The following is a 25,773-nucleotide window of genomic DNA, read 5'->3' as shown; positions in this document are numbered from 1 at the left end:
TATAGTGTCCTAGTATGTCCATCATCGTCATAACACGCTGAACTGTTCTCTGTTCCCCCTCAGTGTATCAACAATGTCCTGAGAGCCCAGGGTTACAACTCCTCCTTCGACATGCCCGACCGCGTGCTGCAGTTTGCCAAGGAACATCCTCTGTTGACGAACACTGTGGACGCAGCGCCCCTTCTGGTGAGGAGGGGAACCACATACACCAGGATCACAGCCACCAACATCTCCAACAGTGATGCTGCCCTACTACATCTGGGAACAGGTGAGAGAGAGAAACATCAAGTAATCAATAGACCAGGCAGTTAATTGACTATGCTGAACATATCAGAAAATGTTCTAATTTTGTGGTTGATTATGTTCTATGGTGTGAATTGATGTGTGTTTTCACACAGATCAGGGGGAGTGACACAGTGTGTCTATCGTTGGTCGTACTGCTACTCTGCTGCAGGAGATCCCTCTGACAACCTCAGTAGAGCCCGTCAACAACATCCTCATACACCAGGTATCAGACACACACACACACACACACACACACACATATATACAGACATCTTTAACCCATTGCTCCCTCCCAGGGCCATGTGGTGGTGGGCTCCCCCTCCTCTCTGTCCCGTGTGCCAGTAGAGGGGTGCAGGGTGTACTCCAGCTGTCAGGTGTGTGCCCGGGCAGCAGGACTAGGTTGTGTGTGGGACGTCAACACGAGAGCCTGTGTTGCGGAGTGAGTCTACATAGCATTCTCTTTGTGGGGGTTTGAGTCTCTCTCTTTCTCTCTCTCTCTCTCTCTCTCTCTCTCTCTCTCTCTCTCTCTCTCTCTCTCTCTCCCTCTCTCTCTCTCTCTCTCTCTCTCCCTCCCTCTCTCTCTCTCTCTCTCTCTCTCTCTCTCTCTCTCTCTCTCTCTCTCCCTCTCTCTCTCTCTCTCTCTCTCTCTCTCTCTCTCTCTCTCTCTCTCTCCTCTCTCTCTCTCTCTCTCTCTCTCTCCCTCTCCCCCTCTCTCTCTCTCTCTCTCTCCCTCCTGCTGTCCAGAACATTGCTTTATCTTCCTTCCTTTCAAACGAGTTGTTTCACTGTCACCCTCACATCTCACCGTCTCTCGTTGTTCTTCCTCTGTTCTCAGCTCTCCAGTGCAGAGGGAGTCAGAGGACCCTTTGAAGGCGTGTGGCACTGGAGAGGGTGAGTATGAACACTATTCCACTATTAAACAGGTTGATTGGAATTGTAGTGCTAGAGGCGCACTACAGACCCTTGTTTGATTCCAGGCTGTATCACAACCGGCTGTGATTGGGAGTCCCATAGGGCGGCGCACATTTGACCCAGCATCGTCTGGTTTAGGGTCTCGCCGGGGTAGGCCGTTATTGTCAATAAGAATTTGTTCTTAACTGACTTGTATAGTTAAATAAAGGTAAAAAAATATATATATCAAAATTATATTAGTTATATTCCACTATTACCTATGCATAAGGTTCTTATATCACATCTAGTCCACTATTAAACATGTTTAAGGCCCTTATATAACATCTATTCCACTATTAAACATGCATAAGGTTCTTATGTCACATCTAGTCCACTATTAAACATGCATAAGCTTATTATATCACATCTATTCCACTATTAAACATGCATAAGGTTATTATATCACATCTATTCCACTATTAAACATGCATACGGTTATTATATCACATCTATTCCACTATTAAACATGCATAAGGTTATTATATCACATCTATTCCGATCTTAAAAACATATAAAGCCCTTATCACATTTTCCACTATTAAACATGCATACAGCCCTCATACCACATCTATTCCACTATTAAACATGCATATAGCCCTCATACCACATCTATTCCACTATTAAACATGCATACAGCCCTCATACCACATCTATTCCACTATTAAACATGCATACAGCCCTCATACCACATCTATTCCACTATTAAACATGCATACAGCCCTCATACCACATCTATTCCACTATTAAACATGCATACAGCCCTCATACCACATATATTCCACTATTAAACATGCATACAGCCCTCATACCACATCTATTCCACTATTAAACATGCATACAGCCCTCATACCACATCTATTCCACTATTAAACATGCATACAGCACTCATACCACATCTATTCCACTATTAAACATGCATACAGCCCTCATACCACATCTATTCCACTATTAAACATGCATACAGCCCTCATACCACATCTATTCCACTATTAAACATGCATACAGCCCTCATACCACATCTATTCCACTATTAAACATGCATACAGCCCTCATACCACATCTATTCCACTATTAAACACATCCACCAAATCTACAACATTTCCAAACAGAATTAGGACGATCTCTCGCTCTTCCTCTCATCTAGTAACTCCCTCCCTCCTCTTGCCCATCTCCCATACTTCCTATCTCTCCCTTTCTCTCTCTTTTACTCTCCATCCTTCCTTCACACTCCTCCTCTCCCTCCAACTCCTCTTTCTCTCTCTGCTTCTGCCTCTCTCTGTCGTCTCTCCCACCCCCTTCCCATCTCAGGTCGTTGTTCCCCTGTGGTGAAGAAGCTGCGTGTGAAGAAGGGCCTGGTGGTCCTCCTCCCCTGTGACCACCCCCATCTCTCCCCTCTCCCCTGCGTCTGGGAGCACCCCCAGGGCCGCCACACCCTGAAGCACCACTCCCACCTGGAGGTCACCGTCTCCGGATCCAGCCTGGGCCTCTACTCCTGCCACTGCCTAGTCCAGGGTGATTATTCCTGGGGTAGTGAACCCTGCCTCACAGCCTCCTACCAGCTCACCATGGAGGACCTCAGTGTCGAAGGCAGGGTGGACCCGGGGCTGTCGAGATCACCGGTATGGGTGTACATCTCCTGTGTCCTGCTGGGGGTGCTGGTTGGAGCTTTAGGAGCCACTGTGTTCCTGAAGAGGCTGTGCTGGAGAGCAGCCCAGCACACTCCATTAGAGGACAGAAATGGGAGAGGAGCCAGGCGGGGCCCCACCTGCTATGAGAATCAGCTGGTGATGGGTGACACGTCGGTCGGCCAATCGGGAGAGGCCGTTTTGTGAAGAGATGTCCAGAATTTACTTAATTGAAGGGAGTGTTTTGCCAGGTACCACTTAGAGACTACTGTCTCTGAGGCTTTCTTTCTTTCTTTCTGTGTCTCTTTCTGTCTCTCTCTCTGTGTCTCTTTCTCTGTGTCTCTCTCTGTGTCTCTTTCTGTGTCTCTCTCTGTGTCTCTCTGTCTCTGTGTCGCTCTCTCTGTCTCTCTGTGTCTCTCTGTCTCTGTGTCGCTCTCTGTCTCTCTCTGTGTCTCTGTCTCTCTCTCTGTGTCTCTGTCTCTCTCTGTGTCTCTCTGCTTCTCTGTGTCGCTCTCCGTGTCTCTGTCCCTCCCTCTGTCCCTCTCTGTGTCTCTGTCTCTCTCTCTGTGTCTCTCTCTGTGTCTCTGTCTCTCTCTCTCTGTGTCTCTCTGTGTCTCTCTCTCTCTGTCTCTCTCTGTGTCTCTGTCTCTCTCTCTCTGTCTCTCTCTGTGTCTCTGTCTCTCTCTCTGTGTCTCTCTCTGTGTCTCTGTCTCTCTCTCTCTGTGTCTCTCTCTCTCTGTCTCTCTCTGTGTCTCTGTCTCTCTCTCTCTGTCTCTCTCTGTGTCTCTGTGTCTCTCTGCTTCTCTGTAACCACCTTTTTATGTGAGTAAAACATGTCACGACAGGCCTGATGGAAACAGCACATTTTTGGGTAAACTTTCAATATGTCGACAAAACAAAATACGCTTGACAAGGTGGGATCGTTTAGTGTTGGTAAAGTGAATTATGTGAGAAACGGCGATATGATGGTTATATGATGATAACCATCATATCGTTGCGATGACATGTTGTGTGGTCCTCACACTACTACTCAGGCAAGCATACAGTTTATTAGCCTACAGATGAAATAAGTAATGATGAACTTCACAGGGAGGTGATGAGCTTGATGCTCCTTTCCAATAAATATCCAGGGTCCTATTCTGGTGACATGATGATCGATGCTTGGCTGCCGTTTGACAAATAAAACTAATCTTACTCTTATCAATAATATTGTCATGTAGACAAGCCTACCCCACTGTATCTGCCAGCTGCTGGCTACAGCGTACATTCAAGGACCAGAGTGGGCACATGTGCTATTTATCGCAACACAGTTGAAAATGCGATGGAAGCCCGTCAGCACCCACTGTCAGCACCCACTGTCATCACCCACTGTCATCACCCACTGTCATCACCCACTGTCATCACCAATGTCATCACCAACTGTCATCACCCACTGTCATCACCCACTGTCATCACCCACTGGCGTCACCCACTGTCATCACCCACTGTCATCACCCACTGGCATCACCCACTGTCATCACCCACTGTCTTACCAATGTCATCACCCACTGTCATCACCCACTGTCATCACCCACTGGCATCACCCACTGTCATCACCCACTGGCATCACCCACTGTCATCACCCACTGTCATCACCAACTGTCATCACCCACTGTCATCACCCACTGTCATCACCAACTGTCATCACCAACTGTCATCACCCTCTGTCATCACCAACTGTCATCACCCACTGTCATCACCCACTGTCATCACCCACTGTTTCCAAGTCAGTTTGGGTGAAACATGGCACTGGTGGGAAAATGTACATATTTTCCTTATGGATATTTTCCAAAATTCACATGAAAATCTGTCGCCAGTTGGATTGAAACCAAGCTAGTGACATCACAGGGTCGGATTAAAAGTGAAAAAGAGAGTGATTTCCAAACCTGCAACCAGTTTCTAGCCAGCGGGAGGGTATATACCTGCTCCCCACGTCACCACAAATCCCAGTGTTTGATGAAAATCACTGTTTTAAAATGTTTTTGCTTTTAATGTCATTGGCTAGAACGTTATATATTTTTAGACAAAACGTAAAAATGCGGCGTTTTCATATGTTTAGACTCTGGCATTGTGCTGGAGATAATGAGGATGACAACATGTTTAGACTCTGGCATTGTGCTGGAGATAATGAACATGAGGATGACAACATGTTTAGACTCTGGCATTGTGCTGGAGATAATGAACATGAGGATGACAACATGTTTAGACTCTGGCATTGTGCTGGAGATAATGAACATGAGGATGACAACATTGTGCTGGAGATAATGAACATGAGGATGACAACATTGTGCTGGAGATAATGAACATGAGGATGACAACATTGTGCTGGAGATAATGAACATGAGGATGACAACATTGTGCTGGAGATAATGAACATGAGGATGACAACATTGTGCTGGAGATAATGAACATGAGGATGACAACATTGTGCTGGAGATAATGAACATGAGGATGACAACATGTTTAGACTCTGGCATTGTGCTGGAGATAATGAACATGAGGATGACAACATGTTTAGACTCTGGCATTGTGCTGGAGATAATGAACATGAGGATGACAACATGTTTAGACTCTGGCATTGTGCTGGAGATAATGAACATGAGGATGACAACATGTTTAGACTCTGGCATTGTGCTGGAGATAATGAACATGAGGATGACAACATGTTTAGACTCTGGCATTGTGCTGGAGATAATGAACATGAGGATGACTAGTGGTGGGATTTCCCTTTAACTTGTCCTTTGTACATTTGACTTGCTTTTTATTTTACATGATGTTGAATCTTTTTTGGGGGAAATGTATTTTTGTAATATTTGAGAATGTTTTGTAGTTGTTGTAATCCATTGTTTGATATTCTGAACAAAGCACATTTCAGTAAATATTCCCCCAGTACTAATTGGTAGTTTTCCTGTATAATTTAATGAACCATTTAACTTTGTTAGTTCAGTGTGTCATATAATATGATATCTTAACTATAATCAGAGGGCCATGTAATATTATAATTCAGAAGAGGGGGGCGGGCACATGTTCTACTTAACTATGTAATATTATAATTCAGAAGAGGGGGGCGGGCACATGTTCTACTTAACTATGTAATACTATAATTCAGAAGAGGGGGGCGGGCACATGTTCTGCTTAATATGTAATATTAGAATTCAGAAGAGGGGGGCGGGCACATGTTCTACTTAACTATGTAATATTATAATTCAGAAGAGGGGGGCGGGCACATGTTCTACTTAACTATGTAATACTATAATTCAGAAGAGGGGGGCGGGCACATGTTCTACTTAACTATGTAATACTATAATTCAGAAGAGGGGGGCGGGCACATGTTCTACTTAACTATGTAATATTATAATTCAGAAGAGGGGGGCGGGCACATGTTCTGCTTAATATGTAATATTAGAATTTGAAGATTTAGGTCAGTCAAAAGGGTAGTACACCAGAAGTTCAAAATGACGTGAGACTTTTACTAAATCAGGGATGGGCAACATTGATGAGGGTGGGGACCACAAAAAATCTGAACTCAAGATAACGGGCTGCAGTTGCCCCCCTCCCCCACACCTATTGCAAGCAAAACATTTAGTGGCCCCACTCTTGACAGCAGAAATGTTTTTTATGTTTCACTGTTAATTTTGTGCATTTTTACACATTTTGCCATGGGATGTAGAGAACATTTAGCAGTTTTCTAACTAACTAATGCAATTCTACTCATTTGGCCATGGGGCGGAAAGGAAAATTAGCTGTTTTCCAGCTCATTTCCTGTATTTCTACACATTTTGCCATAGTGCGAAGAGAAGGAATTGCCTGTGGGTCGCCCATTGCCCATCCCTGTACTAAATATTCCCACGTTTCCAGCTCATTTCCTGTATTTCTACACATTTTGCCATAGTGCGAAGAGAAGGAATTGCCTGTGGGTCGCCCATTGCCCATCCCTGTACTAAATATTCCCACGTTTCCAGCTCATTTCCTGTATTTCTACACATTTTGCCATAGTACGAAGAGAAGGAATTGCCTGTGGGTCGCCCGTTGCCCATCCCTGTACTAAATATTCCCACGTTTCCAGCTTCTTTGCAACACTTCATGACACAACACCACCACACCACTTTTTTTTTCCATCATTGTTTATGTTACAGACAATTTTGACTTCACAGCTTAGCCATAGTGGGAACCGACCATTGGTTGATGCAATGCAACGTCTACAAGGAAGTGGGCCTGGACCTTGACCTTGACCAAGTGTTAGAGGAATTCAATTTCTATATGTTTAATACCCAATTAAATTAATACACTCAGCCCATTTCGAAGGATTTGTAAGAAACTTATTTGATTAAAATGGGCAGAGACCAGTCTCAAAATCAAGCACTAGCGTTTATTCTAGAGAGTACTGAACACGATACAATTTACAACAGGTCATAAACTGAAAATGACGTCATTAGGTTTCGAACTGTCCCGTCTCTCCTCCACTCCGGTACAATGGCAGTATAGTTCTCAAGCCTTCCTACATCGTCTCCCACCAATTTAGATAATTTATGACCAAGCCACAGTCTTCCTGTGTAGATTCTAGCATTCTAGCCAGTCTGACGATAAGTTCATTCGTTTCTACCAAGGAACAGACAGTCATTGTTCTAATTCTTGATTATAATTACACACATTATATTCAGTACTAGGATTAAAAGTCAGTCCTGATTGAAATCCTGATTCCTGATTGAAATGTATACATAATTAGTCATTATTGATAAAAAATCCCTTAACACCAAGACATTCACATGTCACTAATGTTACAGGATGGTACAGGGTTTGTTTATTTTGATGTCTTTTTCGACAATATTACAATTCAATTTACTTTTGGTTTTTTTTGTGCTCTCTAGTACGTAGACAATCTCACATTCACTCTTAGCATCTTTGTCCTTATCTTCCAATACTTTATTCTTGGTCACCTCAGCAATTTTGAAAACCTCATATGGGGGAATCAACACCTCTTTTTCATCATTCAATTGAGATAAACCTGCCAGGGAAGCACCAAAACAGGTAGTGACCTTAAAACATGTCTTCCAATCTGCAAACATTTTTGCCACAAGCTCGTCAGTAGATGATGAAGCAAATTGGCCAAATCGCATGGTGTGACCTTTTTCTCCTTGGAAAGCTAGAGTAGTTCCACGAAAGGTTTTTTCACACTTTTTCCCCTGGGCTTTATTAAGAATACGTAAGGCATCAGACAACAGGAAATGCAAGGAGTGATACTTGTAATCGGTCTTATAGTGCTTCCCTAGGGTACGAGTGGCCTCATTGAATGACTCGAAAATGTTCTTTCCTGTATTCACATACACATGAATTGCCCTTAAATGGTCATTAGACAGTTCATTGTTAGAGTTATAGTTGTTGTCATACACCTTCATAGCATCTTCCCAAGCGCCTTTGAATTTGCTGTCAATATTTTTCTCATTTGGTAGGAAGGTTTTTTTCACCTCACAGAACATATTCTCCCTGCAGCCCTCATAGGAGTCATCGATAGAGTCAGGGGCCATGTCAAGCTGTATTGGGTCGAGATTACGACGATTCAGTCGGGGATGAATCTTCAGGAAAGGGAAGAGACAATGGTAACACTTTAATTACAGTGGTGAAATGTATTATTCATAAAGAGTCATGAAGCCTTTATACTGTATGCATGACATAAAGAGTCACGAAGCCTTTATACTGTATGCATGACATAAAGAGTCACGAAGCCTTTATACTGTATGCATGACAAAGAGTCATGAAGCCTTTATACGCACAACATAAAGATTCATGAAGCCTTTATATGCATGACATAATGAGTCACGAAGCCTTTATATGCACAACATAAAGAGTCACGAAGCCTTTATATGCACGACATAAAGAGTCACGAAGCCTTTATACGCACGACATAAAGATTCATGAAGCCTTTATATGCATGGCATAAAGAGTCACGAAGCCTTTATATGCATGACATAAAGAGTCACGAAGCCTTTATATGCATGACATAAAGAGTCACGAAGCCTTTAAATGCATGACATAAAGAGTCATGACGCCTTTATATGCATGACATAAAGATTCATGAAGCCTTTATATGCATGACATAAAGATTCACGAAGCCTTTAAATGCATGACATAAAGAGTCATGAAGCCTTTATATGCATGACATAAAGAGTCATGAAGCATTTATATGCATGACATAAAGATTCACGAAGCCTTTAAATGCATGACATAAAGAGTCATGAAGCCTTTATATGCATGACATAAAGAGTCATGAAGCATTTATATGCATGACATAAAGAGTCATGAAGCCTTTATATGCATGACATAAAGAGTCATGAAGCCTTTATATGCATGACATAAACAGTCATGAAGCCTTTATATGCATGGCATAAAGAGTCACGAAGCCTTTATATGCACGACATAAAGAGTCACGAAGCCTTTATACGCACGACATAAAGATTCATGAAGCCTTTATATGCATGGCATAATGAGTCACGAAGCCTTTATATGCATGACATAAAGAGTCACGAAGCCTTTATATGCATGACATAAAGAGTCACGAAGCCTTTATATGCATGACATAAAGAGTCACGAAGCCTTTATATGCATGACATAAAGAGTCACGAAGCCTTTATATGCATGACATAAAGAGTCATGACGCCTTTATATGCATGACATAAAGATTCATGAAGCCTTTAAATGCATGACATAAAGAGTCATGAAGCCTTTATATGCATGACATAAAGAGTCATGAAGCCTTTATATGCATGACATAAAGAGTCATGAAGCATTTATATGCATGACATAAAGAGTCATGAAGCCTTTATATGCATGACATAAAGAGTCATGACGCCTTTATATGCATGACATAAAGATTCATGAAGCCTTTAAATGCATGACATAAAGAGTCATGAAGCCTTTATATGCATGACATAAAGAGTCATGAAGCCTTTATATGCATGACATAAAGAGTCATGAAGCCTTTATATGCATGACATAAAGAGTCATGAAGCCTTTATATGCATGACATAAACAGTCATGAAGCCTTTATATGCATGACATTGTCATAAAGCCCTATTATCGTAAACTCTTTATAAGCTTACATAGTTTTATGTAGTCTTATGCAGTAATGACATAAGCATTATAGCACCCACTCCACATGGGTTATAAGAAAGCTACATTGTCTCTGCCAAATGTCTCTGTTGCACATGAATGTTATGAAGCCTTTATGTGTAAACATACTTATACATGTATTGGGTACAATCAGAGAAGACACATTAGTGTTTACCAGCACTCGTAACTGATTCATGAATTATTTTCCACCACGATTGGTAAAGTGGCACTCTTTGGATGTTATAACACATTCATAGGAATTCAAACTTATTCATGAATACTTTCTCATGACTTACTGAAAAATGATTCTGTTGTATTGTGACATTTTGGCCTTACTCAGTCCTCTTTTAAGACTACAGTCTGTAGGTGCTACAAAGCAATAATTGGTTTAATTTGAAGCTTTAATAGCGTGCTCTGTAATGTGAGTAGTATTTCCATAACAGTTTTCTTACATTAATTAATGAACCACAGAGGTACCCCCGCTCTACGGGTGGTAACACATTGGATCTGATTCATTTGATTAAATGCAATTGCATGTTTTAGGGCTGCAACCATAGAAATACAATGTATTTATGCTACTAATAAGCTATTGTCAACTTCATGTCTATGGTTATTTTGTTCACTGGCAGCCTATTTGTGCAACTATTATTGAATTTGCATAGAAAAGTAATGTGGTTGCAAATGCAACTGGGGCCATGTAAATCATTTTTACGCTACTGATTCCACCAGTGGAACCTTGTATGACCACACATGTCTATTATGCGACCGAGCACAGTAAAATGAAGTCACCGCCCTGCCCTACCTCAAAGAAGGCCTTTCACCATAGAAATATAATTACTATTGTGATGCATGATTTCCACGGTAAATTGGAACGTTCAGTCAATGAGCATTATGGGTAATGTAGTAATTCTACATTTTTCAAGTTGGTTACCCATGGCAACCGTAGCATCCCCCCCCCCCCAAACAAAAAGGAGAGAAAGAACTGACACATGGTATTTAAAGTGGCCAGTGGCAAGTAACATGAAATGTACTTCTATGCTGGATAGTGAAAAATACCCAAAAAGCCTTTGTGCAAAGAAAATAAGATCTTATAATTCAATGTAACAGATTTGAGAGATTCTTACCATCTTTGATTCCACACCCAGAGTCCAATCATGGAAGACACACAGCAAAGCAAAGGATAGGATGTTTTCTCTCCCCATGACTTCAACAGGTCCTGTAGTGAAACAACATGCAAAGGGAACAGTGGTCGAATAGTAGTCATCAATAGTCACTTATATTAAAGTTTAAGAATATAAATGATAAATGATTATTATTATAGAAGTTCCCTCCAGGAAAAATGTAATTATTCTAAGTCAGAGTCTAATAAATGTTACAACTTACGTTACGACTCTTGTGCTCCTGTTGGGTGTAGCTTCACCAGGTCTTCTTGACTTTGATGTCTCTTGGTGTGTCTCTATCTGTTGTTGCTCTTGGTGTGTCTCTATCTGTTGTTGCTCTTGGTGTGTCTCTATCTGTTGTTGCTCTTGGTGTGTCTCTATCTGTTGTTGCTCTTGTTGTGTCTCCTTCAGTCGGGGCTGTATTTTATCCTGTCTGACCATTTACATAGAACCCACGTGAAAGTTCCATTTGACTATCATACACCACAGACTCTCGTGTCAGCCTCCCATTGGCTGTTTTTAATAGTTCCTTTATATACTTTGGTCTAATTCTTCTGTCCTTTTTTGGACTTTGGCTTTTACTTCTGCCTGGACCGTAACATTAACACAAGACGTATAGTTCTGCCTGGACAGGAACATTAACACAAGGCTTATAGTTCTGCCTGGACCGTAACATTAACACAAGGCTCATAGCTCTGCCTGGACAGGAACATTAACACAAGGCTCATAGCTCTGCCTGGACAGTAACATTAACACAAGGCTTATAGTTCTACCTGGACAGTAACATTAACACAAGGCTCATAGCTCTGCCTGGACAGGAACATTAACACAAGACGTATAGTTCTGCCTGGACCGTAACATTAACACAAGGCTCATAGCTCTGCCTGGACAGGAACATTAACACAAGGCTCATAGCTCTGCCTGGACAGTAACATTAACACAAGGCTTATAGTTCTACCTGGACAGTAACATTAACACAAGGCTCATAGCTCTGCCTGGACAGGAACATTAACACAAGATGTATAGTTCCGCCTGGACCGTAACATTAACACAAGACGTATAGTTCTGCCTGGACAGGAACATTAACACAAGGCTTATAGTTCTGCTTGGACAGTAACATTAACACAAGGCTCATAGTTCTGCCTGGACAGGAACATTAACACAAGACGTATAGTTCTGCCTGGACAGGAACATTAACACGGCTTATAGTTCTGCCTGGACAGGAACATTAACACAAGGCTTATAGTTCTGCCTGGACAGGAACATTAACACGGCTTATAGTTCTGCCTGGACAGTAACATTAACACAAGGCTTATAGTTCTGCCTGGACAGTAACATTAACACAAGGCTTATAGTTCTGCCTGGACAGGAACATTAACACACGGCTTATAGTTCTGCCTGGACAGTAACATTAACACAAGGCTTATAGTTCTGCCTGGACAGTAACATTAACACAAGGCTTATAGTTCTGCCTGGACAGGAACATTAACACACGGCTTATAGTTCTGCCTGGACAGTAACATTAACACAAGGCTTATAGTTCTGCCTGGACAGTAACATTAACACAAGGCTTATAGTTCTGCCTGGACAGTAACATTAACATGGCTCATAGTTCTGCCTGGACAGTAACATTAACACGGCCTATAGTTCTGCCTGGACAGTAACATTAACACGGCTTATAGTTCTGCCTGGACAGTAACATTAACACAAGGCTTATAGTCCCGCCTGGACAGTAACATTAACACAAGGCTTATAGTTCTGCCTGGACAGTAACATTAACACAGCTTATAGTTCTGCCTGGACAGTAACATTAACACAAGGCTTATAGTTCTGCCTGGACAGGAACATTAACACGGCTTATAGTTCTACCTGGACAGGAACATTAACACAAGGCTCATAGTTCTGCCTGGACAGGAACATTAACACAATGCTCATAGTTCTGCCTGGACAGGAACATTAACACAAGGCTTATAGTTCTACCTGGACAGGAACATTAACACAAGGCTTATAGTTCTGCCTGGACAGGAACATTAACACAAGGCTCATAGTTCTGCCTGGACAGGAACATTAACACAAGGCTTATAGTTCTGCCTGGACAGGAACATTAACACGGCTTATAGTTCTGCCTGGACAGTAACATTAACACGGCTTATAGTTCTGCCTGGACAGTAACATTAACACAAGGCTTATAGTTCTGCCTGGACAGTAACATTAACACAAGGCTTATAGTTCTGCCTAGACAGGAACATTAACACACGGCTTATAGTTCTGCCTGGACAGTAACATTAACACAATGCTTATAGTTCTGCCTGGACAGTAACATTAACACAAGGCTTATAGTTCTGCCTGGACAGTAACATTAACACGGCTTATAGTTCTGCCTGGACAGTAACATTAACACGGCTTATAGTTCTGCCTGGACAGTAACATTAACACAAGGCTTATAGTTCTGCCTGGACAGTAACATTAACACAAGGCTTATAGTTCTGCCTGGACAGTAACATTAACACAAGGCTTATAGTTCTGCCTGGACAGTAACATTAACACGGCTTATAGTCCTGCCTGGACAGTAACATTAACACAAGGCTTATAGTTCTACCTGGACAGGAACATTAACACAAGGCTCATAGTTCTGCCTGGACAGGAACATTAACACAAGGCTTATAGTTCTGCCTGGACAGTAACATTAACACAAGGCTCATAGTTCTGCCTGGACAGGAACATTAACACCAGGCTCATAGTTCTGCCTGGACAGGAACATTAACACAAGGCTTATAGTTCTGCCTGGACAGTAACATTAATACAAGGCTTATAGTTCTGCCTGGACAGGACCATTAACACAAGGCTCATAGTTCTGCCTGGACAGGAACATTAATACAAGGCTTATAGTTCTGCCTGGACAGGACCATTAACACAAGGCTCATAGTTCTGCCTGGACAGGAACATTAACACAAGGCTCATAGTTCTGCCTGGACAGGAACATTAACACAAGGCTCATAGTTCTGCCTGGACAGGAACATTAACACAAGGCTTGCTCTGTATCTTTACCTGATAACGTACTGCAGGATAGAGCCATTCCCATACAGTACTGTAAATTAGTAACATGCTGTTGAGTTGTTATACATTTTCAGAAGTCTGGACATTTCTACTGTCCCTCTTACTGAACATCCCCCTTCTCCCATGTCAATACCACACTCATCCACCCTCTCTTCTTATTAAATGTCAAATACAATAAGTCATGTTGAGACAGTGGCTTCAACAAATGTAAAAAGACTACTTAATGACTGTCCCTAGCCAGTGGGTTTGAGTGGCGTGTCTCCTCTCTCACTACTGGCTATGATATCATTCAGTGTTGTTTTAAAAGTCACTGCTACATGTTCCTGCACCATTAGAATGTTTTCTGTCTGCTTGGCCTTTATGTAGTGTACACTAGATCTGACTACATCCCACCACTCAGTTGCTGAAAATAACCTAGAACATGTAAATATACCTGGCTCTGTCCATACTGGTCTTTTTTCTGTCCCTTTGATTACACCTCAACCACAACATTACATAATACTGTGTTCAATAGTGCCTCTAACAATTTCTGCCATGAGATAATGTAAATTCTGCCTTGAGATAATGTAAATTCTAGCTTGAGATCATTTGAATTCTACCTTGAGGTTTTAGGCTATTGTTCCAGCCCAGCACTAAAATACCTCATACCACTAGTTAAAGCCACTGTCTGCAAGGTGCCCAGTAATTTCACATTAACATTAATGTTAACAACTGTAAGTTCTCCATCAGATTCTTTGTTGTCAGTAGCATCATAATGGTCTGTTCAACGAGTTCCAAAGTCGTCCGTATTGGCTGTAATCTCATCTCTCAGGTACACCTTCACCTTAGTCAACATCGCTGGATACAGCCCTTGTATACATCATCATGATGAACGTGCCGTGTCCAGAACGGTGTCAGACCTCACCTTGGAGAGGAGGAAAAGGATGTAGCAAATTCACCTTTTTAGGATTTCAAATTCATTTGAAACATTCAGTTAAGGTATGTGACACGTGCGCACAAACAAACATACCATTCCACTGACCATACTGAAGGTCAATGAGAAAACAGCCCACACTACAAACTTCACCATCTTCACTGCAATCTGGAGTAGACTCAAAGGTGATCCTAGTTATTATCAGGTTATAGCTCTCTGGTGCTTGTGGCTGTGATGTTACCAAGTTGTCTTCACTTTGGTGCGCCTCCCTCCCTCCGGACAGTCATTTATCCTGTATCTGCTATTTGCATAGCTAAAATGCCACTTCAGTACAGGTCTCATTCATACAATACAAACTCATGACGGTCTCCCATTGGCTGTTTTTACTAGTTAGTTTTGAATCTGTTGTTCTTATTCCTCTGCCCTTTTTTGGAAATGGATCATTGCCCAAGGAAGATGAAAACAGACATTTCAATGCCACTTGACATCATGTTTACTCATTAACTCTATACTGAGTAGGACACGTTTCATACTGTATTGTAGCTGAGCTTCTACTGTTGTCAGTACACAATGTGTTTTAGCTCGTTGCCTCTAAATGAACAAAACAGCATAACATATCTTTTAAATCTTGTTTTGAGTGCTGACACATTAATCTTATGTTTTAACTTACATTGCTGCTAGACACTCACCTATGCTCAATTACAAAAAGTAATGTATTAACAACTAATTGTAACTCTAATGTCCCTAGGCAATGTTTAACTGGGGTATCTTCTCTCTAACTCACTCATGACCATGATCCCCTTCACACTACTTGAACAATTTCAGGATATTTCACCATTTAAACCCTAAAATCTCATAGGATGCATTTGCTCTACGGTTTACATTAGCTCTCCAGGACCAGGTGAGGTGACCACTGAGAGAGGTAGCTAAAAATAGTTGGTCTGTTTTATGCATGAAATGCTGACCCCTTCTGGTAGTTGTGGAGAATGCACAATGTAATAATTTGTCGACGGTGGTCTTTGAATACCATTGAACTGCTTTAATCATGCTCAATGATGCTTTATTGATGCTACAGGGCAAGTGCTGAAAATGTATGATGAAAACATAATTAACTCTAAATTACACCACATTAGATAATACATTTTTCCATGTAGGCACAGTTACAGTAAATGCTACAGTAAATATAGTTACAGTAAATGCTACAGTAAATATAGTTACAGTAAATGCTACAGTAAATATAGTTACAGTTAATGCTACAGTAAATATAGTTACAGTAAATATAGTTACAGTAAATATAGTTACAGTAAATGCTACAGTAAATATAGTTACAGTAAATGCTACAGTAAATATAGTTACAGTTAATGCTACAGTAAATATAGTTACAGTAAATGCTACAGTAAATATAGTTACAGTAAATGCAAAATATGACCAGACCTGGGTTCAAATACTATTTGAAATCTTTCAAGTACTTTGAGCGTTTTATTTAACCTGCCTGGAGTGCCAGATTGGCAGAGTTTGCACTTTGGGGACTGTTCTATTGGTTCCATTGCAACAGGCAAGCTAAATTAATCGCAGCTAAAGTATTTGAAAATGTTTCAAATAGTAGTTGAATCCAGAGTGTATATAAACTGTGATGAAGTTGTTGGTAGCAGGATTTCTATATTAGATTTCTCCCTGTGTGGGCATTACATTATGGAGCAAAGGACCTGGCAGAAGAAGAACAATGTGAACATACAGTATATAACACAGGTCTACAGTGATGGGGGAATCCACAGGGAACAACCCTGGCCGTTTCGTTTCACTCTCTGAATGAGAGAGAGCTTCATTGACTAACATACAGTATATAACACAGGTCTACAGTGATGGGGGAATCCACAGGGAACAACCCTGGCCGTTTCGTTTCACTCTCTGAATGAGAGAGAGCTTCATTGACTAACATACAGTATATAACACAGGTCTACAGTGATGGGGGAATCCACAGGGAACAACCCTGGCCGTTTCGTTTCACTCTCTGAATGAGAGAGAGCTTCATTGACTAACATACAGTATATAACACAGGTCTACAGTGATGAGGGAATCCACAGGGAACAACCCTGGCCGTTTCGTTTCACTCTCTGAATGAGAGAGAGCTTCATTGACTAACATACAGTATATAACACAGGTCTACAGTGATGGGGGAATCCACAGGGAACAACCCTGGCCGTTTCGTTTCACTCTCTGAATGAGAGAGAGCTTCATTGACTAACATACAGTATATAACACAGGTCTACAGTGATGGGGGAATCCACAGGGAACAACCCTGGCCGATTCGTTTCACTCTCTGAATGAGAGATAGCTTCATTGACTAACATACAGTATATAACACAGGTCTACAGTGATGGGGGAATCCACAGGGAACAACCCTGGCCGTTTCGTTTCACTCTCTGAATGAGAGAGAGCTTCATTGACTAACATACAGTATATAACACAGGTCTACAGTGATGAGGGAATCCACAGGGAACAACCCTGGCCGTTTCGTTTCACTCTCTGAATGAGAGAGAGCTTCATTGACTAACATACAGTATATAACACAGGTCTACAGTGATGGGGGAATCCACAGGGAACAACCCTGGCCGTTTCGTTTCACTCTCTGAATGAGAGAGAGCTTCATTGACTAACATACAGTATATAACACAGGTCTACAGTGATGGGGGAATCCACAGGGAACAACCCTGGCCGATTCGTTTCACTCTCTGAATGAGAGAGAGCTTCATTGACTAACATACAGTATATAACACAGGTCTACAGTGATGGGGGAATCCACAGGGAACAACCCTGGCCGTTTCGTTTCACTCTCTGAATGAGAGAGAGCTTCATTGACTAACATACAGTATATAACACAGGTCTACAGTGATGGGGGAATCCACAGGGAACAACCCTGGCCGTTTCGTTTCACTCTCTGAATGAGAGAGAGCTTCATTGACTAACATACAGTATATAACACAGGTCTACAGTGATGGGGGAATCCACAGGGAACAACCCTGGCCGTTTCGTTTCACTCTCTGAATGAGAGAGAGCTTCATTGACTAACATACAGTATATAACACAGGTCTACAGTGATGGGGGAATCCACAGGGAACAACCCTGGCCGTTTCGTTTCACTCTCTGAATGAGAGAGAGCTTCATTGACTAACATACAGTATATAACACAGGTCTACAGTGATGGGGGAATCCACAGGGAACAACCCTGGCCGTTTCGTTTCACTCTCTGAATGAGAGAGAGCTTCATTGACTAACATACAGTATATAACACAGGTCTACAGTGATGGGGGAATCCACAGGGAACAACCCTGGCCGTTTCGTTTCACTCTCTGAATGAGAGAGAGCTTCATTGACTAACATACAGTATATAACACAGGTCTACAGTGATGGGGGAATCCACAGGGAACAACCCTGGCCGTTTCGTTTCACTCTCTGAATGAGAGAGAGCTTCATTGACTAACATACAGTATATAACACAGGTCTACAGTGATGGGGGAATCCACAGGGAACAACCCTGGCCGTTTCGTTTCACTCTCTGAATGAGAGAGAGCTTCACTGACTAACATACAGTATATAACACAGGTCTACAGTGATGGGGGAATCCACAGGGAACAACCCTGGCCGTTTCGTTTCACTCTCTGAATGAGAGAGAGCTTCATTGACTAACATACAGTATATAACACAGGTCTACATTGATGGGGGAATCCACAGGGAACAACCCTGGCCGTTTCGTTTCACTCTCTGAATGAGAGAGAGCTTCATTGACTAACATACAGTATATAACACAGGTCTACAGTGATGGGGGAATCCACAGGGAACAACCCTGGCCGTTTCGTTTCACTCTCTGAATGAGAGAGAGCTTCATTGACTAACATACAGTATATAACACAGGTCTACAGTGATGGGGGAATCCACAGGGATCAACCCTGGCCGTTTCGTTTCACTCTCTGAATGAGAGAGAGCTTCATTGACTAACATACAGTATATAACACAGGTCTACAGTGATGGGGGAATCCACAGGGAACAACCCTGGCCGTTTCGTTTCACTCTCTGAATGAGAGAGAGCTTCATTGACTAACATACAGTATATAACACAGGTCTACAGTGATGGGGGAATCCACAGGGAACAACCCTGGCCGATTCGTTTCACTCTCTGAATGAGAGATAGCTTCATTGACTAACATACAGTATATAACACAGGTCTACAGTGATGGGGGAATCCACAGGGAACAACCCTGGCCGTTTCGTTTCACTCTCTGAATGAGAGAGAGCTTCATTGACTAACATACAGTATATAACACAGGTCTACAGTGATGGGGGAATCCACAGGGAACAACCCTGGCCGTTTCGTTTCACTCTCTGAATGAGAGAGAGCTTCATTGACTAACATACAGTATATAACACAGGTCTACAGTGATGGGGGAATCCACAGGGAACAACCCTGGCCGTTTCGTTTCACTCTCTGAATGAGAGAGAGCTTCATTGACTAACATACAGTATATAACACAGGTCTACAGTGATGGGGGAATCCACAGGGAACAACCCTGGCCGTTTCGTTTCACTCTCTGAATGAGAGAGAGCTTCATTGACTAACATACAGTATATAACACAGGTCTACAGTGATGGGGGAATCCACAGGGAACAACCCTGGCCGTTTCGTTTCACTCTCTGAATGAGAGAGAGCTTCATTGACTAACATACAGTATATAACACAGGTCTACAGTGATGGGGGAATCCACAGGGAACAACCCTGGCCGTTTCGTTTCACTCTCTGAATGAGAGAGAGCTTCACTGACTAACATACAGTATATAACACAGGTCTACAGTGATGGGGGAATCCACAGGGAACAACCCTGGCCGTTTCGTTTCACTCTCTGAATGAGAGAGAGCTTCATTGACTAACATACAGTATATAACACAGGTCTACAGTGATGGGGGAATCCACAGGGAACAACCCTGGCCGTTTCGTTTCACTCTCTGAATGAGAGAGAGCTTCATTGACTAACATACAGTATATAACACAGGTCTACAGTGATGGGGGAATCCACAGGGAACAACCCTGGCCGTTTCGTTTCACTCTCTGAATGAGAGAGAGCTTCATTGACTAACATACAGTATATAACACAGGTCTACAGTGATGGGGGAATCCACAGGGAACAACCCTGGCCGTTTCGTTTCACTCTCTGAATGAGAGAGAGCTTCACTGACTAACATACAGTATATAACACAGGTCTACAGTGATGAAGGAATCCACAGGGAACAACCCTGGCCGTTTCATTTCACTCTCTGAATGAGAGAGAGCTTCATTGACTAACATACAGTATATAACACAGGTCTACAGTGATGGGGGAATCCACAGGGAACAACCCTGGCCATTTCGTTTCACTCTCTGAATGAGAGAGAGCTTCATTGACTAACATACAGTATATAACACAGGTCTACAGTGATGGGGGAATCCACAGGGAACAACCCTGGCCGTTTCGTTTCACTCTCTGAATGAGAGAGAGCTTCATTGACTAACATACAGTATATAACACAGGTCTACAGTGATGGGGGAATCCACAGGGAACAACCCTGGCCGTTTCGTTTCACTCTCTGAATGAGAGAGAGCTTCATTGACTAACATACAGTATATAACACAGGTCTACAGTGATGGGGGAATCCACAGGGAACAACCCTGGCCGTTTCGTTTCACTCTCTGAATGAGAGAGAGCTTCACTGACTAACATACAGTATATAACACAGGTCTACAGTGATGGGGGAATCCACAGGGAACAACCCTGGCCGTTTCGTTTCACTCTCTGAATGAGAGAGAGGTTCATTGACTAACATACAGTATATAACACAGGTCTACAGTGATGGGGGAATCCACAGGGAACAACCCTGGCCGTTTCGTTTCACTCTCTGAATGAGAGAGAGCTTCACTGACTAACATACAGTATATAACACAGGTCTACAGTGATGGGGGAATCCACAGGGAACAACCCTGGCCGTTTCGTTTCACTCTCTGAATGAGAGAGAGCTTCATTGACTAACATACAGTATATAACACAGGTCTACAGTGATGGGGGAATCCACAGGGAACAACCCTGGCCGTTTCGTTTCACTCTCTGAATGAGAGAGAGCTTCACTGACTAACATACAGTATATAACACAGGTCTACAGTGATGGGGGAATCCACAGGGAACAACCCTGGCCGTTTCGTTTCACTCTCTGAATGAGAGAGAGCTTCATTGACTAACATACAGTATATAACACAGGTCTACAGTGATGGGGGAATCCACAGGGAACAACCCTGGCCGTTTCGTTTCACTCTCTGAATGAGAGAGAGCTTCACTGACTAACATGCAGTATATAACACAGGTCTACAGTGATGGGGGAATCCACAGGGAACAACCCTGGCCGTTTCGTTTCACTCTCTGAATGAGAGAGAGCTTCACTGACTAACATACAGTATATAACACAGGTCTACAGTGATGGGGGAATCCACAGGGAACAACCCTGGCCGTTTCGTTTTACTCTCTGAATGAGAGAGAGCTTCATTGACTAACATACAGTATATAACACAGGTCTACAGTGATGGGGGAATCCACAGGGAACAACCCTGAGCTTCATTGACTAACATACAGTATATAACACAGGTCTACAGTGATGGGGGAATCCACAGGGAACAACCCTGAGCTTCATTGACTAACATACAGTTCTACTGCTGTATTTTCCTATACAGCTTTACAATTCAGATTGTTTTGGAATCCGACACTCTCCAGTTTGAAGAGAGATTTACATTTTAGAACATTCTGGACTTTTTCCTTTTTGGTAATTTTGAACATCTCAACAGGTGGAATCAACACCTCCTGTTCTCCCAACACTGGGTAGGACTTGAGATGTGCTCCTGCACATGTCTTTATTTCAAAGCAGGACTTCTCTCCAAATGATTGACTAATTCTCTTGTCAAGAGAGCTCGAGGCAAAGAAGCCGAATCTTATTAGTTGGTTAACTTCACCTGCAAACTCCATGTTGGTTCTCCAGTATGTGGTGTGACAGCCCTGTTGGTTTTCTTTCAGGAGGCGAATGGCGTCAGTCAGCAGGAAGTGGGGAGTGGAACTGGAAGGAGGTTGTGTACTCTGTTCTACTCGTCCGGACTGCTTGGTTGAACACTGGGTACATCTTAGTTTGACCCCCTGTGTAAGCACAGATAGCCTTGATATGATCATGTGGAAGTTTGTCTTTAGAATTCTACTTGGACTTGTGCTTTTGTAATCGCTGTTTCCCATATTTTGCACATCTTTCTGCCTTCACCCAGGCTTGTTTGAAGATCCCTACTTTGCTAATTTCATGTTCCAGATATTCCTTCTGCACCTTGTTGTACATTTGTTCAGTGCAGCCGTTATACATGTCGTCAACAGAGTCAGGGACCATGTCTAAGGGTATGCTGGAATTGAGCAGGCTGATGGAGAATAACCTTCAGAGAATATGGAGGGGAAAACATCCCAAAAAACAAGAGGAATTGTTTATGAAAATGTTAAACTGTAGCCACTTTGGTCACAGATGAACTATAGCACGACCATATGCTGGTAATACCCTTTCATATCACGGTTCTCATCTCACAATCCTATAGTTCTACAGAACAAACAGAAGTTGATCCTGGATTGTGGGCAATGCTGAAAAGGCCCATGTGCTAAAACACTTCCAGAAGTAATCTTCTAGTTCCATGTTCCAGATTGAGAGATCCTCTTACCATCGTGGCTTCCACACCCAGAGTCCAAACATGGAAGACACACAGCACAGCAAAGGTTAGGATGTTGTCTCTCCCCATGACTTCAACAGCACCTGTAGTAAAACAACATGTAGAGGAGACAAATACCAATCAGCATAACAATACAAAAACATGATACAACATAGCTTTGATATCATTCCCTTTTAATAAATAAGAAACTGGGACTAACTGCATTAGCACCATATAGGAGCTGATAGTAAATTCAAACATACTGGCAATCATTATATTCATTATCAAAATAGCTTATAATGATCTGGTAGTTGAACTTACCAGACTGGAGCAGAGGTTGAGGTTGAGAAAAACAACAGAGGTTGTTTTGTATTGTTCAGCTTCAGGACTTGTGTTTTGCAAACTGTCTGATAAGATCTACTTAAACCTGGTGAGAGAAATTACTTTACAAACAGACATAACCACAAACCATATTCCCACACTGAAGCACCAAGATAATACGTTAACAAAGTCATGCAGACCTTGTGCGGTCAGTCAGTTGTCATGGTCACAGTCTCTCAGGTTGTGTGACTGGTAATAACCTCACTGGATGAGATCCAGGATGTTCCAGTAGCACTTCGGAGTTGGCAGCATAAACATATCTGGAACTCATCCAGTGATGTCATTACCAGTCACACAACCTGAGAGACTGTGACCATGACAACTGACTGACCACATGGTGCAGGGTTGACTACTAGCTGTTTCCCTCTAACAGGTATCTTTTTCTGATGTTTTTTTCCCCTCAGAACCCAGACTAAAGTTTGAGACCCTCTTGAAGGTGTGAAATAGTCACTATCAGCCTGAGTTTAATGTAAACCACAACCACAATACAAACAACCTGACAAAGATAAATGTCATTCAGACTCCCAGATGTAACTATGCAGGTGTCATCATTACCATATAAGATACTTATCATTATTTCCGTCTCTTAGAGATATTCTGTTTTATAGTGGTGTCAAAGTAGCAGTTAGTGTCAAAGTAGCGTGTGGATAGACAGTAGATGTTATGACAGTTAACCTGTGGATAGACAGTAGATGTTATGACAGTTAACCTGTGGATAGACAGTAGATGTTATGACAGTTATCCTGTGGATAGACAGTAGATGATATGACAGTTATCCTGTGGATAGACAGTAGATGTTATGACAGTTAACCTGTGGATAGACAGTAGATGTTATGACAGTTCACTGCCACCAGATGGCCTCTGTTGTCTCTGCCAGTCAACAAGATGGCTGCTGAAAGATTCCTTCATAACCAAGTCCCGCCCCCTCTCTCTCCTCCAACCCCACTCATGATGTTGGCCACGTTCCAGGCTGACTACATTGAAGTCACCTGCCAGATCTCACAACTCCTCGATTGTATCATATACATCATATGGTATAGCAATCTGATGCCCATTTGTTGCTGCGTGCAACTCAACTGCAATATAGTCGGCCAGGAACGAGACATCTCTCCTCGTTGTGGTTGACAGATTGAACAGTACTGAGCTCTGACCTCACAGATACAGGAAACTACTAACCCTGCTGCTGCTCTACTTCCCTTTGACAGAAACTGTTTCCTCTCTCTCTGGTTTTCTAGCCTATTTGTTCATGTTTGGCCTCAAGTCTATTTCAAAGCCATGACTAAGTGTTACTTCTCTGTGAAACTATGTCTATAACTATGACTCATTTTAAAGTCAACAATAGGTTTTCTATATTGTCCTACCTGCATGAAAGTGGAATGACAGTGTTGATCTGTTTAGCCACATAGCTTTTAGCTTTAGCTTCCTATTTGAGACGTTAGTTGCTAAGGGGTGCAACTGCTACTGCTTACCATTTTAAACCAATCAGAGAACAACCTGAGAACTAGTGGAGTTGCTTTTTAATGAGATGTAATATATATCTTCTGTAGATTTACACCAGATTTACACATGGTGGGTAAAGAGGACAGAAGATATAATATTGCTCAATGCTTTTCTTTGCTGGTTTTAAGTTCTAGTGCACATGACAACAAATCAGAACTTACGACCAGAGATGTCATGCCCATAGGGGAAACAGGGCATGTGTCCCCTCACATTTGTCCTTTAAAAAAATACATACAGTACATTTGGAAAGTATTCAGACCCCTTGACTTTTTCCACATTATGTTACGTTACAGCCTTATTCTAAAATGGATTAAAAATATATATATTCCTCGTCAATCTACACACTATACCCATACGGACAAACAAAAAATGGGGTTTTGAAAATTTTGCAAATATATGAAAAATAACAACTGAAATATCACATTGACATAAGTATTCAGACCTTTTACTCAGTACTTTGTTGAAGCACCTTTGGCAGCGATTACAGCCTCGAGTCGTTTTGGTTAGGATGCTACAAGCTTGGCACACCTGTATTTGGGGAGTTTCTCCCATTCTTCTCTGCAGATCCTCTCAAGCTCTGACAGGTTGGATGGGGAGCGTCACTCCACAGATATTTTCAGGTCTCTCCAGAGATGTTAGATCGGGTTCAAGTCGGGGCTCTGGCTGGCCCCGACAGAGACAGGTCCCGAAGCCACTCCTGCATTGTCTTGGCTGTGTGCTTAGTGTCATTGTCCTGTTGGAAGATTAACCTTCACTCCAGTATGAGGCCCTAAGCACTCAGGAGCAGGTTTTCATCAAGGATCTCTCTGTTGCTCCGTTCAGGTTTCCCTCAATACTGACTAGTCTCCCAGTCCCTGCCCCTGAAGAATATCTCCACAGCATGATGCTGCCACCACCATGCTTCACCGTAGGGGTGGTGCCAGGTTTCCTCCAGACGTGACGGTTGGCATTCAAGCCAAAGAGTTCAATCTTGGTTTCATCATGACAGAGAATCTTGTTTCGCATTGT

The 25,773-nt window shown here is 42.3% G+C and overlaps 2 protein-coding genes and 1 pseudogene across 9 annotated transcripts in view; 1 reads left to right on the top strand and 2 right to left on the bottom strand.

The window, feature by feature from the left end:
• LOC109901308 (semaphorin-4E) overlaps window positions 1–25,773 on the top strand; it is a 330,201-nt gene that overhangs the window by 48,396 nt on the left and 256,032 nt on the right. For 3 of the 8 annotated variants that reach the window (XM_031814901.1, XM_031814902.1, XM_031814900.1), the window contains 5 exons: window positions 64–268; window positions 404–508; window positions 582–724; window positions 1,121–1,176; window positions 2,545–5,796. The exons of 3 other annotated variants lie outside the window; for them this stretch is intronic. In XM_031814901.1, the coding sequence (XP_031670761.1) occupies window positions 64–268; window positions 404–508; window positions 582–724; window positions 1,121–1,176; window positions 2,545–2,611 (576 nt within the window). In that variant the 3' untranslated portion in view covers window positions 2,612–5,796. Of the gene's footprint in view, window positions 1–63; window positions 269–398; window positions 725–1,120; window positions 1,177–2,544; window positions 5,797–25,773 lie in introns of those variants that run through there. 2 more of the 8 variants (XR_004206940.1, XR_004206939.1) reach the window with 2 other exon arrangements.
• LOC109900481 (erythroblast NAD(P)(+)--arginine ADP-ribosyltransferase-like) lies at window positions 6,917–11,548 on the bottom strand. Its single transcript, XM_031814924.1, has 3 exons — window positions 11,391–11,548; window positions 11,132–11,223; window positions 6,917–8,473 (listed from the first exon to the last, which is right to left on the bottom strand). The coding sequence occupies exons 2-3, from the start codon at window positions 11,207–11,209 to the stop codon at window positions 7,679–7,681; spliced, it is 873 nt and encodes a 290-aa protein (XP_031670784.1). The 5' UTR covers window positions 11,210–11,223; window positions 11,391–11,548; the 3' UTR covers window positions 6,917–7,678.
• Window positions 16,181–23,039, bottom strand: LOC109900379 (erythroblast NAD(P)(+)--arginine ADP-ribosyltransferase-like; annotated as a pseudogene).

The sequence above is a fragment of the Oncorhynchus kisutch genome, unplaced genomic scaffold (assembly GCF_002021735.2).
Source record: "Oncorhynchus kisutch isolate 150728-3 unplaced genomic scaffold, Okis_V2 Okis07a-Okis12b_hom, whole genome shotgun sequence".
In the NCBI taxonomy this organism is placed as follows: domain Eukaryota; kingdom Metazoa; phylum Chordata; class Actinopteri; order Salmoniformes; family Salmonidae; genus Oncorhynchus; species Oncorhynchus kisutch.
This window is presented reverse-complemented; position numbering and strand designations above follow the sequence as displayed.